The following is a 15313-nucleotide window of genomic DNA, read 5'->3' as shown; positions in this document are numbered from 1 at the left end:
TTCTTAATGTCAAAATACTCAGTATGTTTCTTGAGAAAGTAGAAATGTCATTGGAAAAAAATCAATAAATAGCAAATGGACTAAACCAAATATATGCAGAGGAAGTTGGTGCTGGAGGAAACACAATTTCAAGGGCATTGAGGGATCAGTTTTCAAGATATCTGAAAAAGGGAAAGATACCAAAAGCATGGGAAAAATTACAGACTTTATTCACCACCCACTCATCCAAGACAATTAAGAGAATATCTATACCTACTTTTTCACATAGTTACTTTCCTATCTATCAAAATTTTATGAGTGGTTTACACATACATGCATTGATTGATCTTTGATGAGGGTTTGAGAACAGGGAGGTTTTTAATAAACGATATTCTCCAGCAGATCATATCTTTACAATAATTCAGTTGACTGAAGGATGTGAACTGAGAAGTTTTTATAAATAATATTCTCCAGCAAATCACATCTTTACAAGAACACAGTTGATTGAAGGATGCAATTGAGAAGAAAGCCCAGGAGGTAGATCCCCTGTGGGGAATTTGCAGAACATGCAGCCAGGAGTCACAGGAGCAAGTACTAATAAATCACCAGTTCCATTACTGGAGGGAGTGACCATATTAGTGATGTCACAGACTGGCTGAAGTGTAGCAGCTGGTGAAAACACTTCCCGGCTCCTTAAAATCACTCTTGTTATTTGACATTAATCCACTAGATGGTGCTCTGAGGTCTCTGTTCAGGGAGTAAATTTGACAGAATAAACACTGTTACATTTGTGATTGCGGCCTAAGGTTCTCAAAAATCTCCAGGTTTATTTTAAGCTATTGAGGTAATGCAGATTCCAATGTGCTGCAAATATGATTCTGCCAAGTTTCAATCTTAGTGAGAATTCTTTTAAACCAACAGGTTTGTTTCTTAAACAGAATTTTGAAGAACATAGAAATGCTGAATGATCATTGACCAGTTTCACTGAATTTCAATTTTAAAATGCTTTGAGTTCCAATGAATTCAAACTCCCTTCTTTTCTCCTATTAATTCACAGTAATTCATGATACTAAAAAACAAAACAAACCCCAAACCAAAACATAGGCAGGCGAGGCGGTGTGTACTTGCAATCCCTACTGCTGAGGAAAGCTGAGGCTGGTTAGATCTCTAACTCTCAGGAATTCTGAGCTTCAGTAGGGCTAGAAACCATTTGATGTCCTGCCCACACTAAGTCTGGTACCAATATGGTAAATATCGAACATAAGGAGGCATCAGGCTGCCTAAAGAAGGGCAAATCAGCACAAGCAGGAAAGAGATCAAGTCAAACCTCCCCTCTGATCAGTAGTGTGATTGGGCCCATGAGTGGCTGCGATATTTCCAGCCTGGGTGAGATAGAGAGGCCTAGCCTCCAAATAAACAGATACATAAATGAATAAACAAACAAATATATAAATCAAAACCAACCAATGTAATACAAATCCTGAAACCATTTCATCATTATAGGATTTTAAATAACATTACTGGAATTTTCACTCTGCAACAAAAACTTCAAAGTGGGGTAGGGGGGAATTCAAGTGCACAGTAAAAATGAAGCTTTACATGTCTTAAAATGTTCTTTAAAATGTGTTCCTCTAAGTGCTTCCAAATAGATGAATCGCAAATGAATAATGGTATAGCATTTATACCTTAAGAGTCTGTTTGCTTTGTTAACTTTTGAAAGTTATTAATTTTAGTTCATAGTATCAGATCCAGAGCTGGAAGGGACCTTCTAATTAGAGGCTATCTGATCCAATTCCCTAATTTTACACAAAGAAGGCCTTTTTGTGATTTTTCAGTTTTTTCAAGTTCATCTTTTAGAATCTGTGTATTTACATACTTGTTTTCTGGCATTCTAAAAGGAGAAAAATATTCCTATTAATCTGCACTCAATTCAGTATTCGCTTGATTTTTCCAGTAGATCCAGTGATGAAAAAGCATTTGTCAATATTTTGTTTGCAGCCTATTCAGAAATGAGACCTTAATGACTGAGGATCATATAGCAAATATACATAATCTTGAATGTGAAACACTACAATATATATGTGTGCATTTATATATATATATAATATATATATATATACATGATTAATTCCATCTTATATTACAAAAGAAACACTAAAATATATAAACATATTGTGTAATAAATGGCAGACCAGTGAATAGAGTCTTGGATTGGAATCAGGAAGATGTGAGTTCAAATTCTACCTCAGATACTTACTAGTTGTGTGACCCTGGGCAGCTCACAACCTCTCTCGGTCTCAATTTCTTCATCTGCAAAATGGGGATAATAGCACCTACCTCATAGAGCTGTTATGAGGATAAAGTGATATTATATACGAAATGCTTTGTAAATCTTAAAGTGCAATATAAACTCTATTATTGTTTTTATTAAGTACATTGCAAGGGAAAAACAAATCAACAGTTGGCCAGCTTGGAGTTTAACACTTGGATAAAAATAGTTAAAGGAGGTAGTCACTCCCTTTCAGACTAGTAAAAGAAAATTTTACATAAAAGATGGTATTTTAGGAAATGCTGAAAAGAATAGAAAGGAGATTAGTTAGTTGTGAAAGACTGAAAACAAAAGGGGATAAAATATAAAACTCTACGTGTTTTGTTTTTAATGTGTGTATTTACATATATACATATGTTGGTGGTATAAGCCTACAGAGTAATGTTTTATTAGAAATTATAATAGAGGTCAGCAATCATATGATGCAGGCAGTTTAGTACAAATTGTCCACCACAGGATGGGATATGTGTAAGGAAATGGTAAGCTCACTGAGGGCAGAGACTGTTTAGATCTTATTCATCCTTATGTATACCAGTAATGACAGTGCCTTATACAGAGTAGGTGCTCAAAGAACATGTACTAAATCAAATGGAAATAACTACTCAGTTTTCAGATGCTGATTTATTCCTCACTCAAACTTTTTAAGGTTTATCAGATGAGAGAAAGGGTGTGAAAACATTTTGTAGCAATAAATTTCAGTACAAATGGTCTGAGCTGGTTCTAAATCAGGTTAATACAGTGGGATCAGGCTCAGGATTGGGATGTGTTGTGGGTCATATGATAAAAAGAAGTTTACCTAATGGTCAAAAGGAAATTCAATAAGCATTGATTCAAGTGGATGTGCCTCCCTTCTGTCTCTGTATCAGTCACTGCTAGAGAGTATCCAGTGAACAGCAACCAGAATGATGAAGGGCCTTCAGTCCATGTCACATGGGGACTGGTTGAAGGAACTGTGGATGTTTAGCTTGGAGAAGAGTTAGGGGAGATAAAATAGATGTGTTCAAGTATTTGAAGGACTATTATGTATAAGAGGAACTATTAATAAAATAATAACAAGTAGCATTTATATAGTGCAATAAGGTTTGCAAAGTGCTTTATGAATATTATCTCATTTTATCTTCACTGTAACACTGGAAGGCAGGTATTATTATCCTCATTTTACAAGAAAACTGAGGCACAGAGATGTTAAGGGACCTGACCAGGGTAACACAGTAAGTGCCTGGAGTGGGATTTGAATTTAGAACTTCCTAAACCCAAGTCCAATGCTCTATCTTACTGTCCCAACTAGCTGCCATCTAATTAGATTGTTTGTATCAAGAAGACAGAACCAGGAGCAATGGGTAGTGATTGTAAGGAGATAAATTTATACTTGATAGCAAGAAAAACTTCTAAACACTTAGAGCTATTCAAACGTAGAATGGGCTAACTCACAAGGGATGGTTTGTGGGTTCCTCCTTCTCGGAGGCTGAACGATCAGATGCCAGGTATATTATAGCAGCCATCCTTTTGGTTTTGAGTTACAGGAGATGACTGTGGAGGTCCCTTCCAACCTTCAATTTCTGTGAGTCTATGATTCTGTAAGGGACCCAAAAGATAGAAAAGAAATGGTTACCCATAATACACCTGAGTACTGCCTGATCCAGATTAAAATATAATTGGGAAATGTTTAACAAGCTAAAATGCAATAAAACATACATTTTACATTTTAAAACCAAGTCAATATGTGGCTTGCAGGGATCCTTTTGTACAGATAAGTGACTCCCTTCAATTTGAGTTTGACACGACCATGCTAAACATAGAGCAAGGAGAATACCACATTTCAAAATCCAAGCTCGATACACTAATTTGCTGCTTGAACTTTGGACAAGTTTCTTTAGCTTGTAACATGCTCCCTTATCTGTACAATTTGCCTATATAGCCATGGGACTCTTGTGAGGATAACATGAGAGAATGGATGAATGGGTGGATAGGAAAATACTGCAAACCCCAAAGTGCTATTTATGTCTGACAGATGGTGATTGAATTACCTGCTTGATGTTCAATACAGTGCATATTAAACATTACTGAGATCTGGTTTTTTTAAAAAATTTTTTTCTTACCAATCTTGCTGTTATAACAATTTATATTAGGTTTGTTACAAACCAGGCATTATGCTGAGCATTTTAGAAATATTATTTACTTTGATCCTCACAACAACCCTGGGAGGTAGGTGCTATTACTATCCACATTTTATAGTTGAGGAAACTGAAGTAGCGGTTAAGTGACATACCAAGGGTCACATAGCTAGTAAGTTTCTGAGGCTGCATTTGAACTCAGGTCCTCCTAATACCTGGTTCAGTATTCTATCTATTGTGCTACTTATGCTGCCTACTAAAGATTTATAGATAGGTAATTAAACACTTAGTAAGCATCAGGCACTGTGATAAGTGCTAGAAATACAAATACAAGGGGGAAAAGGTAGTTCTTACCCTGTAGAAACTTAGATTCTAATAAGTGGAGGGAGAGAAGAGAAATTGGAAAAACCCAGAATCAGGAGTGGAGTCAGGAAAGAAGAATCATCTTCTTAACGTACACTTTCCCTCTTGACTTTCCTTTGGAATCTCAACCTTGACTTTTATTACCTGTCAAACCTTGGTCAAGTCACTCACCTCTCTGGACCTCAGTTTCCTCATATGTAAAATGAGACAGTTATACTACAAAAATATTGAAATAGAAGGAATGAAAAACAAAGAAAGAAAGTGTATATAATAAAGGATACAATGTAAACCAGCATACATAAGTAAAAAAGTCTAAAAAAACTGGAAAAAAAATTTCACATGTAGGCACAAACACATTCAAGGTACAAATACGTGATAATTAAAATACCTTATGGCTGTGTGACACTTCCAAGTGCTTTAATATCCTTTCTTTATTTGGTCAGATTTATTTGCTGTTATAACATCTAAACATATCTAGTTAGAGAAGGAAAAGTTTGCTTATGTTAGGGACATTTTCCCAAATAGTTGTTAGCTCTTTAAATCTCTCTCTCTCTCTCTCTCTCTTTTTTTTTTTTTTTGGCATATCATAGAACACAATTTAAGAGTACTCTGTTTTGAACAAATTCTATTCCTGAAGATACTGAACTTTTCATTTAAAATACTAGAAACAACTTCTTCAAACTCTACTACTTTTTCCTATTCCTATTACTTCACAATAATATATAGCATTTTATAAAAACCAATATTACACAAATCTCGAAACCAATTCAGCAGTTTAGTATGTCTTTTAGAAATAGCATCACTGGAATTCTCATTCTTACAATAAAAATATCAAATAAAAATTTTGGTGGGAAGGAGTAAAGTGCAAAATAAAGATTTATATTTCATATAATATTCTTTTAAAAGTTCACAAATAAAACAAATGAACAGCGAGTAAATAAAGGTACAGAGTATTTGCACCATAATAATGTTTGCTTTCAACTCTTGAAAGTTGAGACCTCTTCTGGATTTTTCAGTTTATCTTTCAAGTTCTGCTTCTAGAATTTCCCCCCAGGTTTCTGCATCCATAGGGCACATATTTTTTTCTGGCAGGCTAACAGGAGAGCAAATGTTGCTGTATCTGCCACTTAGCCATTCATGCTTTACCTTACTCTTCCAGTAGTTCCTCAATAGTGTTACCTGAAAAAGGTAAGCCATTATCATTTAAAAACAGGTTGATATTTTGTTTTCTGGGTATTCAGGAAAGGGATGAAGGCATACAGTAATATATATAATAAACTAAAAATATAACATACATGAATATATACAATAGAATATTAAATGTAAAATATAGGAATAACTTTATATTTTACAAAGTGCATTCATAAGGGCAGAGAAAGAACAGAAGGGTTGCTTGGGCAGAGTATGGTTAAAAGAAGTAGTCACCTCCATTCTCAAGGGCAAAACAAATTTTCATGGAGAAGTTGGGTGTTGTTTAAAATGGTGGATTAGCTGGAAAAGGGGAATACATCAAAGTTTTTAAAAGGGCATTTGAAGATAATGGAGTCTGCAAACTAGGTCAGTGTATACGAGTTTGATTTCTAGCAAAATTCTAGTATGTATTATTAAGGGATGTTTACTGAACATAAAGAAAAGGAAGTATTTCTCACAAAGAGCTAGCACAGTTTCATGAAGAATAATAACTCACATTAGCCTAACCTTACTTTCTTTTGGGGCAGCCCATGTTCTGGGGCAACTCCCTCAACTTGCACTCTCATTCAGGGGTTGAGTGTCCCAGAGGATCTGTTGACTACTTCTACTCACAATCTGCCCTGAGAAGCTGGAGTTTCTAATATTGTCAGTCATGTACCTCTACTGGTACACTTTCAATTGATAACCACTAGCACCTTAATTGGCTTTTAAAGGTATTTATTAAGATGATATAGTAAAAATAGTTGGAACAAAACCTATCCCCCCAAGAAAAGAGAGTGTATTCTCCCAAAGATATCCCCCCCAAGAAAAGAGAGTGTACTCTCCCTTTGTACACATAAAATTGCTGGGGAAGGTTGGCTCAAGTATAAAGTACAAAAGTAGTGAGATACATTTAGGGAACCATGTGGCAAAGGGGTACTTCACAAATCCTAGTTGTTGGGAATCCTTTTCTCCCTCTGTGGCATTCTCATGACGTTCCCCTTTGGTGTAGCTCTTTGCTGGATTCGGAGGCTTAGTGCCTTTCTAGAGTCCATAACAGGCATTCTATCATGAAGGGTTATACTTTTCCCTCCAGTGGCTCTCTTTCTGTGTCTTTATAATTGTATTTTCTCTTTTGTGTGTCTCCTGCTGCTGCTCCCTGTTGGAAGTGTTGTTTCCTATCAGTCGAGTCTCTGATCAATGAAGAGCAGTGATGATGAAATATGCTATTCATCTCTTGAAAGAAAAATGAGAGATTTAAGATGCAGTATAGGACATAAATTTTCAGACACACTAATATAGGAATTTGTTTTGCTTGACTCTGCTATTTGTTACAAGGACCTTCTCTTTTTCTTTTTTTTCCAAGGGGGTGGGGAGGTTGAGATGGAATAGGGATAGGACAAAAGACATGAGAGTCGATGAGATATCTTTTAAAAAAACGCAGGGAAAAGAAGGAAGAGCAGAAAGAAGCAAAGACAAGCAGTATACCTTTGAAAGCTATAGATTAAACTTATACACTTAAAAAGAAAAGCAATTTGCAATTAATGGAGATTTGCAATTTTGTGTAAAATCCTTTTATTCTGTTCTTATATATATATGCAAATATGGAAATGCCTATTTTATTCAATGTTTGTTAAGTTCAGAATAAAAACTCACCCTTCATGAATATCCATTTCCTTGACCACTCTATCTCTTTTTGACATGTAGCATTAAAAAATAATGTGTTCCTACACATACTAAGAAAGGCACTTACACTCTGTCTTGGTAAGTTTGGGGCACCACAGTTTGAGAAACTGAAGTGTCCATAGCAGAGTAACCATGATAGTGAAAGGCCTCAGATTCATGCCATATGAGGATGGTTGAAGGAAATGAGGGAAATGAGTCTGCTTAGTTTAGAGGAGTGTTAAAGGGAATATGTTAGTTGTCTTCAAGCATTTGAAGGGCTATCATATGGAAGAGGAGTTGTTTTGGATGGTCCCAAAAGGCAGAATTAGAACAATGGATAAAAGGAACAAAGAAGCAAATTCAGGCTTGATGTAAAGAAAAGCTTAAAAACTCTTCATTGGATCCTGGATCTAGAGCTGGAAAGGACATGAAGGCTATATCACAAATACAATGGTATGCTTCTGGAGAAAGCAGTGTGTTCTCCCTCACTAGAGGCCTTGTAGCAAAGGCCAGGCAATTCTTTGGTTGTCATGGCTGCAGAGGGGATTCTTTTTTCAGGTACTGGTTGAAACAGATGGCTGTCAAGGCCCTTTCCAACTCTGAAATGTCGTAACTCCGAGGGTTAAGGCTTCCCTCAAACTCTCTATGACTATGTTGGCATATGTATCACACATATGGATACATACATGGTGTTATAAGGATATTGATATAAGGATAGTTTATTAGAGATTATGATGGATAAGTAGTAGGAAGTGGTTTTGAGTTTTACAATGTATAAATATGTGGAATTAGCGAATTTTTAGGATGTTACCTTTTTTTTTTTGTTGTTGTTGTAGGTATAGGCACTGCTTATAACACAGTCATTTTCAATGTTTAAACTCACCCTCCATGAATATCCATTTCCTCGATCGCCATCTATTTCTTTTTGACATATAGCTCTGACAGTCAAACAGTGGTGTTTCCATAAGTAGTCACAATTCTTGATTTCTTGATTCCAACTCTTACATGTTGTTGCAGCCCGGCATAAACTCTGAATGTCGAGTTGGCTAAAAATTTTAAAAGTGACTTCTGGAGGTAATATTTCAACAAAATTGTCTTTATTTTCTTTCTTCTTCTTATCAGGACAAACAGAGTTCAGTTCTTTACCAGCAGTAGGTGAATTACTATTTCTCTTGGAGATTTTCTGCATAATTTGATGTTTTGGTAAATCTGTTTCATATGTGACCTAAAACACAGTATAACACATTCTTTTTCTTTCCTCAGAACACACTACAGATTCTACTTATACTTTATCATTTTATTCTATTCAAGAATCACTTTTCCTTAAAGAAGCTATCCCCCCATATCTGTAAAAGTGTAGGAATAGCAAATGTTAAGCATTTGAGCCTCATGGGGACCTTTCAAGGTAGTTAGTGTAAAAATTATTATCTCCATTTTATGGATGAGACAAGAGTTCACAGAAATCGAATGACTTGTCCAAAGCTACATAGCTATTAAGTGGTGGAGTGGCTTTAAATCCACTGACTTCAAGTCCAACTCTTTTTCTCATGTATTACACTAATCTGAAATGATGTAAGAATGTTCTTCCAAAAGGCAGAATCTATGTTTTAGTTTATAATGTTTTAACCCCGGCTTGTTGCTCATGTGTTACTAAATATGTGAAAATCAATTCCTTAAACTCTTATAAAATTAGGATACTTGATGTCTACCAGAACTGACCATGACTAAAAATACTATGCCATTAATCTCTTAGTTGTCAATTTGTGAACAGGCCTACTAGGTAGTTTGTGCAAAAAAAAAAAGTTAGCTTGTTTTGTTTTTTGGTGTTTTTCTTTTTAGCTATATAGTTTCTAAAAGCATTCACAGTAGTAGAAAGAACACTGGACTTGGAGTCACTCTTCAACTTACTCCTTTTGTGATTTGTGTTATTTTATTCATAAACTCTGAACCTTAGTTTCCTCACCTCCAAAATGGAGATAATAATTCTTATACTAACTTACAGGACTGTTGGGAGAAAAACTCAAAATGTAACTACTACTAATAGTTCATTTTGGCACTACAGTAACAATAACAATAATAATAAATATTATTATAAATAAAATATAAATATATCAATATAAACAAAATATAAACATATAATAAATAAAATTTATATGCAGCACTTATTAATGTGCCAGGCATCGTAAAGTGCTTTACAATTATAATCTCATTTGATCCTCACAACAACCCTGGGAGATAAGTGCTATTATCTACTATCCCCATTTTATAGATGAGGAAACTGAGCCTGATATTAGTAAAATGACCTGTGGAGGGTCACATAGCTTGTAAGAATCTGAGATTGCATTTGAACTGACTTCTTCCTGACTCCAGGCCCCGCACTCTGGCTGTCTAAAACCATCTGAAATTGCTAAGGAGTTAAGATTAAAGTAATAAAAGCATGAAGTCTAAACTACACAGTTTAGTGGTATAATTTGTGCTTTGGAAATAATTCCTGGAGCCATCCAGCCAGCACCTTTAATTGCAAAGATAGGAAGAAACACTGAGTTATATGACTATTTTCCCCCCACAAATAACTATGTTAGACTATTGAGCTAATGATGTCAAAGATTAGTTTCCATATGTACCTATCATTTTCATTGTAGTATACCTATACTTACCTGAAATCTTAGCTGACTGTGATCCCTAGGGGGACAAGGCAAGAACAGGGATGAAAGATAGAGCTCTTTATATCCCCCTCCCCTATAGACCAACTCAATGACAGATACCAATTTGAAGTGCCCTATTTTTATACATAAATATGTTTAAAATACTACTTATGTTTAATATATTTAGTTTTTCATCTATATTACAAAGGTCTCCATGTTCTTTTAAAAACTATCATTAGGATGAAAAGTTTTAAAAAAGTAAGCATGAGATCACTTCCTAGATTTGCTGTTTTAAAAATGAAAATAATAACAAAATCTGGAAAACACCCAGAAGGAGACAAGAAGCTGACAGAAAAACAAACAAGATTTTTTGTTATTTTGCTAATGTAAATGTTATGGTTTCTGACAGGTGGACATCCAGAGTGTTCTACTGGTACACAATGTTAGGAGAAATTAAGGTGGCCTCTATCAACATTGTATGAACCCCCTATGGTGAAATTATGAGAGGACATGAAAAAAGATTTGCTCAAAATGGGCAGGCATGAATAGTGTTTGATAGGTATCACTGGAGGGAACTCACAAATTGATAAGAACTTAGATCCATTTGAGTATCAGTAACATAAACATAAAAAATTGTAAATAACTTAAAATACATGGTTTTATACATGGTCTCTTTTAAATGTCTATTTAAATGTTTTGTTGGTAACAAATTACTCTCTTCCTCCAAAATATTGCTCTTCTGAACTAGGTTTCTGTGTTGGGCTTTCCCCAAACTACAGTTCCTACCATTCTATTTGTTTATTTTTGTACTCTAATAGTTAAATAATTTCCTTCTTTTGAGTCAATCTTGAGCTGAGGTTATGATGGTGAAAATAAAATAGAATCCTTCTTTATCTGAATGTGGTCCTCAGGGCAAAATTGTGAAGGTTTACCTTTTAGTACCAGGGACCCTCAAATGTCCTGTAACTGTCTCTTCTCTATAAAAACCTTCTTTCAGAGTCCCAAAATCCTAAAACTTCGAGTTTTTAAGTCAGGCTTACCACTCCAAGAGGGCATTTGCTTACATTTTAAACCATTTAAGCCTTTACATTCTTCCACCTCTAATTATGGAAAGACTTGTAGGTCTTTCAGACATCTACTAGCAGCAGGAAGGTGAGGATACCTTCACTAAGTTCCTAAGGCATGACTTCTAAAACCAGTTGTTGATCCTCCCACAAGACACTCCTATTCCTGGACCGATTTCTCTCCCCATCTCCTCTATTGGCTTCGCCGAATTCCTTCAGGTCTCAGCTAAAGCTTCACCTTCTGCAAGAAGCAGTTCCCAGTCCTCTAGCGCCTTCCCTCTGATACTACCTCCTGTTTACTCTGCGTATATCTTGGTTTGTACATATGTTGTTTTCACGTTTTCTCTCCCATTGGACTGTGAGCTCTTGGAGAGCAGGGACTTGTCTTTTGCCATTCTTTGCATCCCCGTGCTTGGCAGATAGTAGGCGCTTAATAAATGCTAATATATTAATTAAAAAAATGATCCCCAGCAACCTCTGATTTCTCCATATACTTTTTTTTTTAAGATTGCAAAGGGAACTTTGACAAATTTCCCTTGTCACTGAAAGCTACTAAGTGTCCTAGGTCTGTCCTCTCCTAGGTATTGGAAATCCACTTGAACTGCTCTGAGTTTCTTTTGAGCTCCTCACCTGTAAGACAGGTATAATACCTGCACTACCTACTTCACAGAGTTGTGAGACAAAGCACTTTGTAAGCTTTAAGATGCCACAATGAAAACACAAACACGATAAAGTTACCTCCCAGCAGTGGGTGCAGTCCTGGGCTGGGGGTGACAGCCCCAGGAGGGAGAGGGCACGAGCCCTGGGAAGCGTCCCACCCTCAGGCTTGAGGAGTGGGGACACACACGCCTGCTCCTCGGTCCCCCCCCCCCAGCCTCCTTATAACTGGGTAGTTTGACAATGACAAAAACAACAACGGTCCCCACCAACTGTCACTGAAGGTTGGTAACCGCGCGTCAGGCTCCCTGTATTTGCCGGCAATGGGGGGCGCGTGGGCTGCCGGGAAGTCCGGGTCCCCTACCTGCTGGGGCTTGGGCGGCCGTTACACGCCCCACTCCCTACAACTCTAAAGGCCGTTTAAATTCTCCGGAATTCGAATCCAACCCCATGGTTCCAGCTGGCTCTACGCCCCGCCCACTTCGTCAGCAAACTGCTCCTTCCTGCGCAGGCGCAAAAGCGAGCCGCACAGCGCCTGCTGCGAAGGGTAGTTTATAGAGTCCGGATTAGACGAAACTGTGAAGGGAAGGCAGGAGGGCTAAAGACTACAAGAACCAGAGCCGCTGGGAAGCCGCGATGGGGAGGGACACGTAGGGGGCTTTCAAACCTTCGGAATGGTTTATGAGGGGAATCCCCGCGCGTCACGGGGCGGGGCCAGGAGGCGGTGTCCCGTGTCTGGGCCTCTTGGTTTCCGCCGAGCTCGGGAGTACCCCGGGAAGGCAGAAGCAGCTTTTTCCGCGTCCCTCGGTCCCCGGGCCGGTGAGGCTCCGCGGTGCGAGGCCGGGCTCCGGCCGAAGCTGCTCTCGTCATGGCCGGGGGATTCGAGCTCGCGCCGGCGCTTGGCGGCCCGCGGGTGGCCTTGCCGCCCGGGGAGACGGTGATCGGCCGCGGGCCGCTGCTGGGTGTAAGTGTGCGAGCGGCCCCCCGGGTGCGCCCCGGCTCTTCGGGTCCAGGCGCGCCGGCCGCAGAGGACCGGGGGTGGGCGTGTGCTGCCCCGCCAGCCCAGCGATCCCTTTAAACGGCCCAGAAACTGTCGCCAAATGGGGGCGATGGTGCGTTTGTGAGCAAAGTGTTTTGCAGACCCCAGAGGGACTCCTAAGTGTGCATTGCCGTTTTCACTTTTTGTTTTTAATTTTAACCTTGGCTTCGTCGCTTTGTATCCTCGATAAAGTGGTGCGCCAGTAAATGTTTTATCAGTGGGCCACCCTCCCCCCCATTCACCATACACTTTTAATTCTAATCTGCACCATTACCATTTTCTCTGTTTTTTAAGTTCAGACAATCAACAAAACAACACACCAAGCCCTAATTGAAGCGTTCTCCCGATAAATGGGGTGTACATCGGCTCTTTGCTCCAGCAGCACCTTTACTTTTATAGTACCTAGGTGGCAGTATATATGGAGCGCTGAACTTGGAGTCCGAAAGACCTGGGTTGAAATCCTGCCAGAGATGCTTATTAGCTGTGTGACCCTCTGCAGGTCACGGAACCTGTTTGCCTCAGTTTCCTTATCTGTAAAATAGGCATAATAATACCTCACAAGGTTGTTGTGAAGATCAATTTAAAGATATCTATGTCTATGTGCTAGTTATTGGAACTTATAAAAGAAATAAGTAAATTATGCTCTTTATCTTTCATTTGATTTATTGGAAACTTACCCTCTTACATATCTACGTGTATAGAGGATTATTTTAGTGCCAAAAGGCATCTCTAGTCCAGTGTCCTTATTTTGCAGATGGGAAAACTGAGATGCAGACAGAAAGTAACAGTGGCAGAGGTGGATTCGAAGGCTGTTAATAATAATAGTACTAAATAATAGCCTTTATATATTGCTTTAAGGTTTGCAAAATCCTTAATATGTTTTGTCTGATTTGATCCTCAACCCTGTGAGATAGGAGCTGATATTATCCCTATTTTACCGGTGAAGAAACAGACTAAGAGATTTAGTGGCTTACTCAGGGTCACCCAGCTAGGAAGTGTTTGAGGCAGGATTTGAACTCAGGTTTTCCTGATTCCTAAGTTTGGTGCTTTCTGCTTTGTCCATAAAACTTCTTGTTCAAAAAGCAAGGATAAAAGGTGCTTTTGAAATATTAGAGCTGGAAGGGCAATTGTTAGAGATAATCTAGTCCCACGTCCTTATTTTCCAGGTGAGGAAATTGGGACTAGACAGGTTAAGTATGACCTAAGTCACAGCTAGTAATACAAATGGCAAAGTTGGGACTGTCATTGGAGTATGACTCCCAAGAGCAGTATGGTTTCTACCATATTACTACTCAAGAATTTTACAGGCATTCAAGAATTTAAACATTTTCCCTGCATAGATAGTCTAACATTCAATTATTTGAATGGATGGTGTGAGAGTTTTGGTGGGGTTTTTTTTTTTTTTTTTTTAGAAAATAAAAGACTTGGTTTGCATCTGCTAAACTCCATTTGAAGGTGCTAAGCCTTTCTTCCAAAGACTTTGTATTCAACTTCCAAATCAAGAAACATTAAGTTATAACTGTGTACAAGACATTTTGCCAGGTAGTTAGGATACAAGGACAAAAATAATTTCTGCCATATTGTCCGCAAAACATAATACAAATAATTTTAAGGCGGATGAACGAGTACGACTTGGGACTATTAGAAAGTCTTCACAGAGGAAATGGAACCTGAGAGGCAATAATGAAAAGCAGGTGGATTTCAGGCACCTGGAATGAGTTTTACCAATGACTCGAAGCAGGAAATAAGCTTTGAGGAAAAGTTTACTAGTTCCTGTTTTCCAGTTTGGCTAGAATGGAGAGTTTGCAAAGGGGATTTATTATTAAAGAAGAAAACTAGATAGCAGCCAGAGAGTGCATGAGACCTTAAATGCTGAGGTGAGAAGTTTGTATTTTATCCTACAAACAACAGGGCATTACTGAGGATATTTGAGCAGAGGAATGACCTGTTAAAATATGTATTGTAGGAATATTATTTTGACAGCTGTGTTGGGTAGAATGGAAAGGTGAGATTGGAAGCAGGTAGGCTATTACAGGAGTCCAGGTGTTAGATGACAAAGGCCTGAAATAGTCTGCTGGCTATGTGAGTAGAGAGGAGAGCATAAGTACGAGAAATATTTTGGAGGTGGAAGAAACTAAATGGGCATGAGGTCAAGGAAATAGTCAAGATTGACTGAAGTTCTGAATCTGGATCAGTGGGGAGATAGTGTTGGCTTCAACAAAAGTGGTGGTTTTGAAGATAACCACTTCCATTTTGGTCATGTTCATTTTCCATTTACTGAAGGAACT

General features: G+C 38.0%; 2 protein-coding genes across 6 annotated transcripts in view; one reads left to right on the top strand and one right to left on the bottom strand.

The window, feature by feature from the left end:
- Positions 1 to 338: 338 nt before the first annotated feature.
- On the bottom strand, positions 339 to 12457 carry FBXO48 (F-box protein 48). Of its 4 annotated transcripts, none has more exons than XM_027865003.1 (5): positions 12351 to 12457; positions 8504 to 8845; positions 5174 to 5964; positions 3740 to 3883; positions 339 to 726 (listed from the first exon to the last, which is right to left on the bottom strand). In XM_027865003.1, exons 2-3 carry the CDS (start codon positions 8807 to 8809, stop codon positions 5803 to 5805), a joined length of 468 nt encoding a protein of 155 aa, XP_027720804.1. In that variant the 5' UTR covers positions 8810 to 8845; positions 12351 to 12457; the 3' UTR covers positions 339 to 726; positions 3740 to 3883; positions 5174 to 5802. The 4 variants fall into 4 exon arrangements, with proteins under 4 accessions (XP_027720804.1, XP_027720807.1, XP_027720805.1 ...); XM_027865006.1 differs by having other exon boundaries at positions 8504 to 8829; XM_027865004.1 differs by lacking the exon at positions 12351 to 12457 and adding an exon at positions 12256 to 12342.
- A 397-nt stretch (positions 12458 to 12854) lies between these two features.
- The window catches only part of APLF (aprataxin and PNKP like factor), a 66032-nt gene continuing 63573 nt past the window's right edge, over positions 12855 to 15313 (top strand). The window contains exon 1 of one of the 2 annotated variants that reach the window (XM_027865600.1): positions 12855 to 12950. In XM_027865600.1, coding sequence (XP_027721401.1) covers positions 12855 to 12950 — 96 coding nt within the window. Of the gene's footprint in view, positions 12951 to 13055; positions 13099 to 15313 lie in introns of those variants that run through there. The other variant, XM_027865602.1, reaches the window with a different exon arrangement.

The sequence above is a fragment of the Vombatus ursinus genome, unplaced genomic scaffold (genome assembly GCF_900497805.2).
Source record: "Vombatus ursinus unplaced genomic scaffold, bare-nosed wombat genome assembly UNPS02014778.1, whole genome shotgun sequence".
NCBI lineage: Eukaryota > Metazoa > Chordata > Mammalia > Diprotodontia > Vombatidae > Vombatus > Vombatus ursinus.
The sequence above is the reverse complement of the archived record's forward strand: the minus strand, read 5'-3'. Positions and strand labels throughout refer to the sequence as shown.

Excerpts from the sequence above, each read along its gene's own strand:
- FBXO48 (XM_027865003.1), bottom strand. The coding sequence starts at position 8,809 with ATGCAGAAAATCTCCAAGAGAAATAGTAATTCACCTACTGCTGGTAAA. Across the intron at positions 5,965-8,503 it reads GAAATGGATATTCATGGAGG|GTAACACTATTGAGGAACTA; the intron begins GTGAGTTTAAAC and ends TACCTTTTTCAG.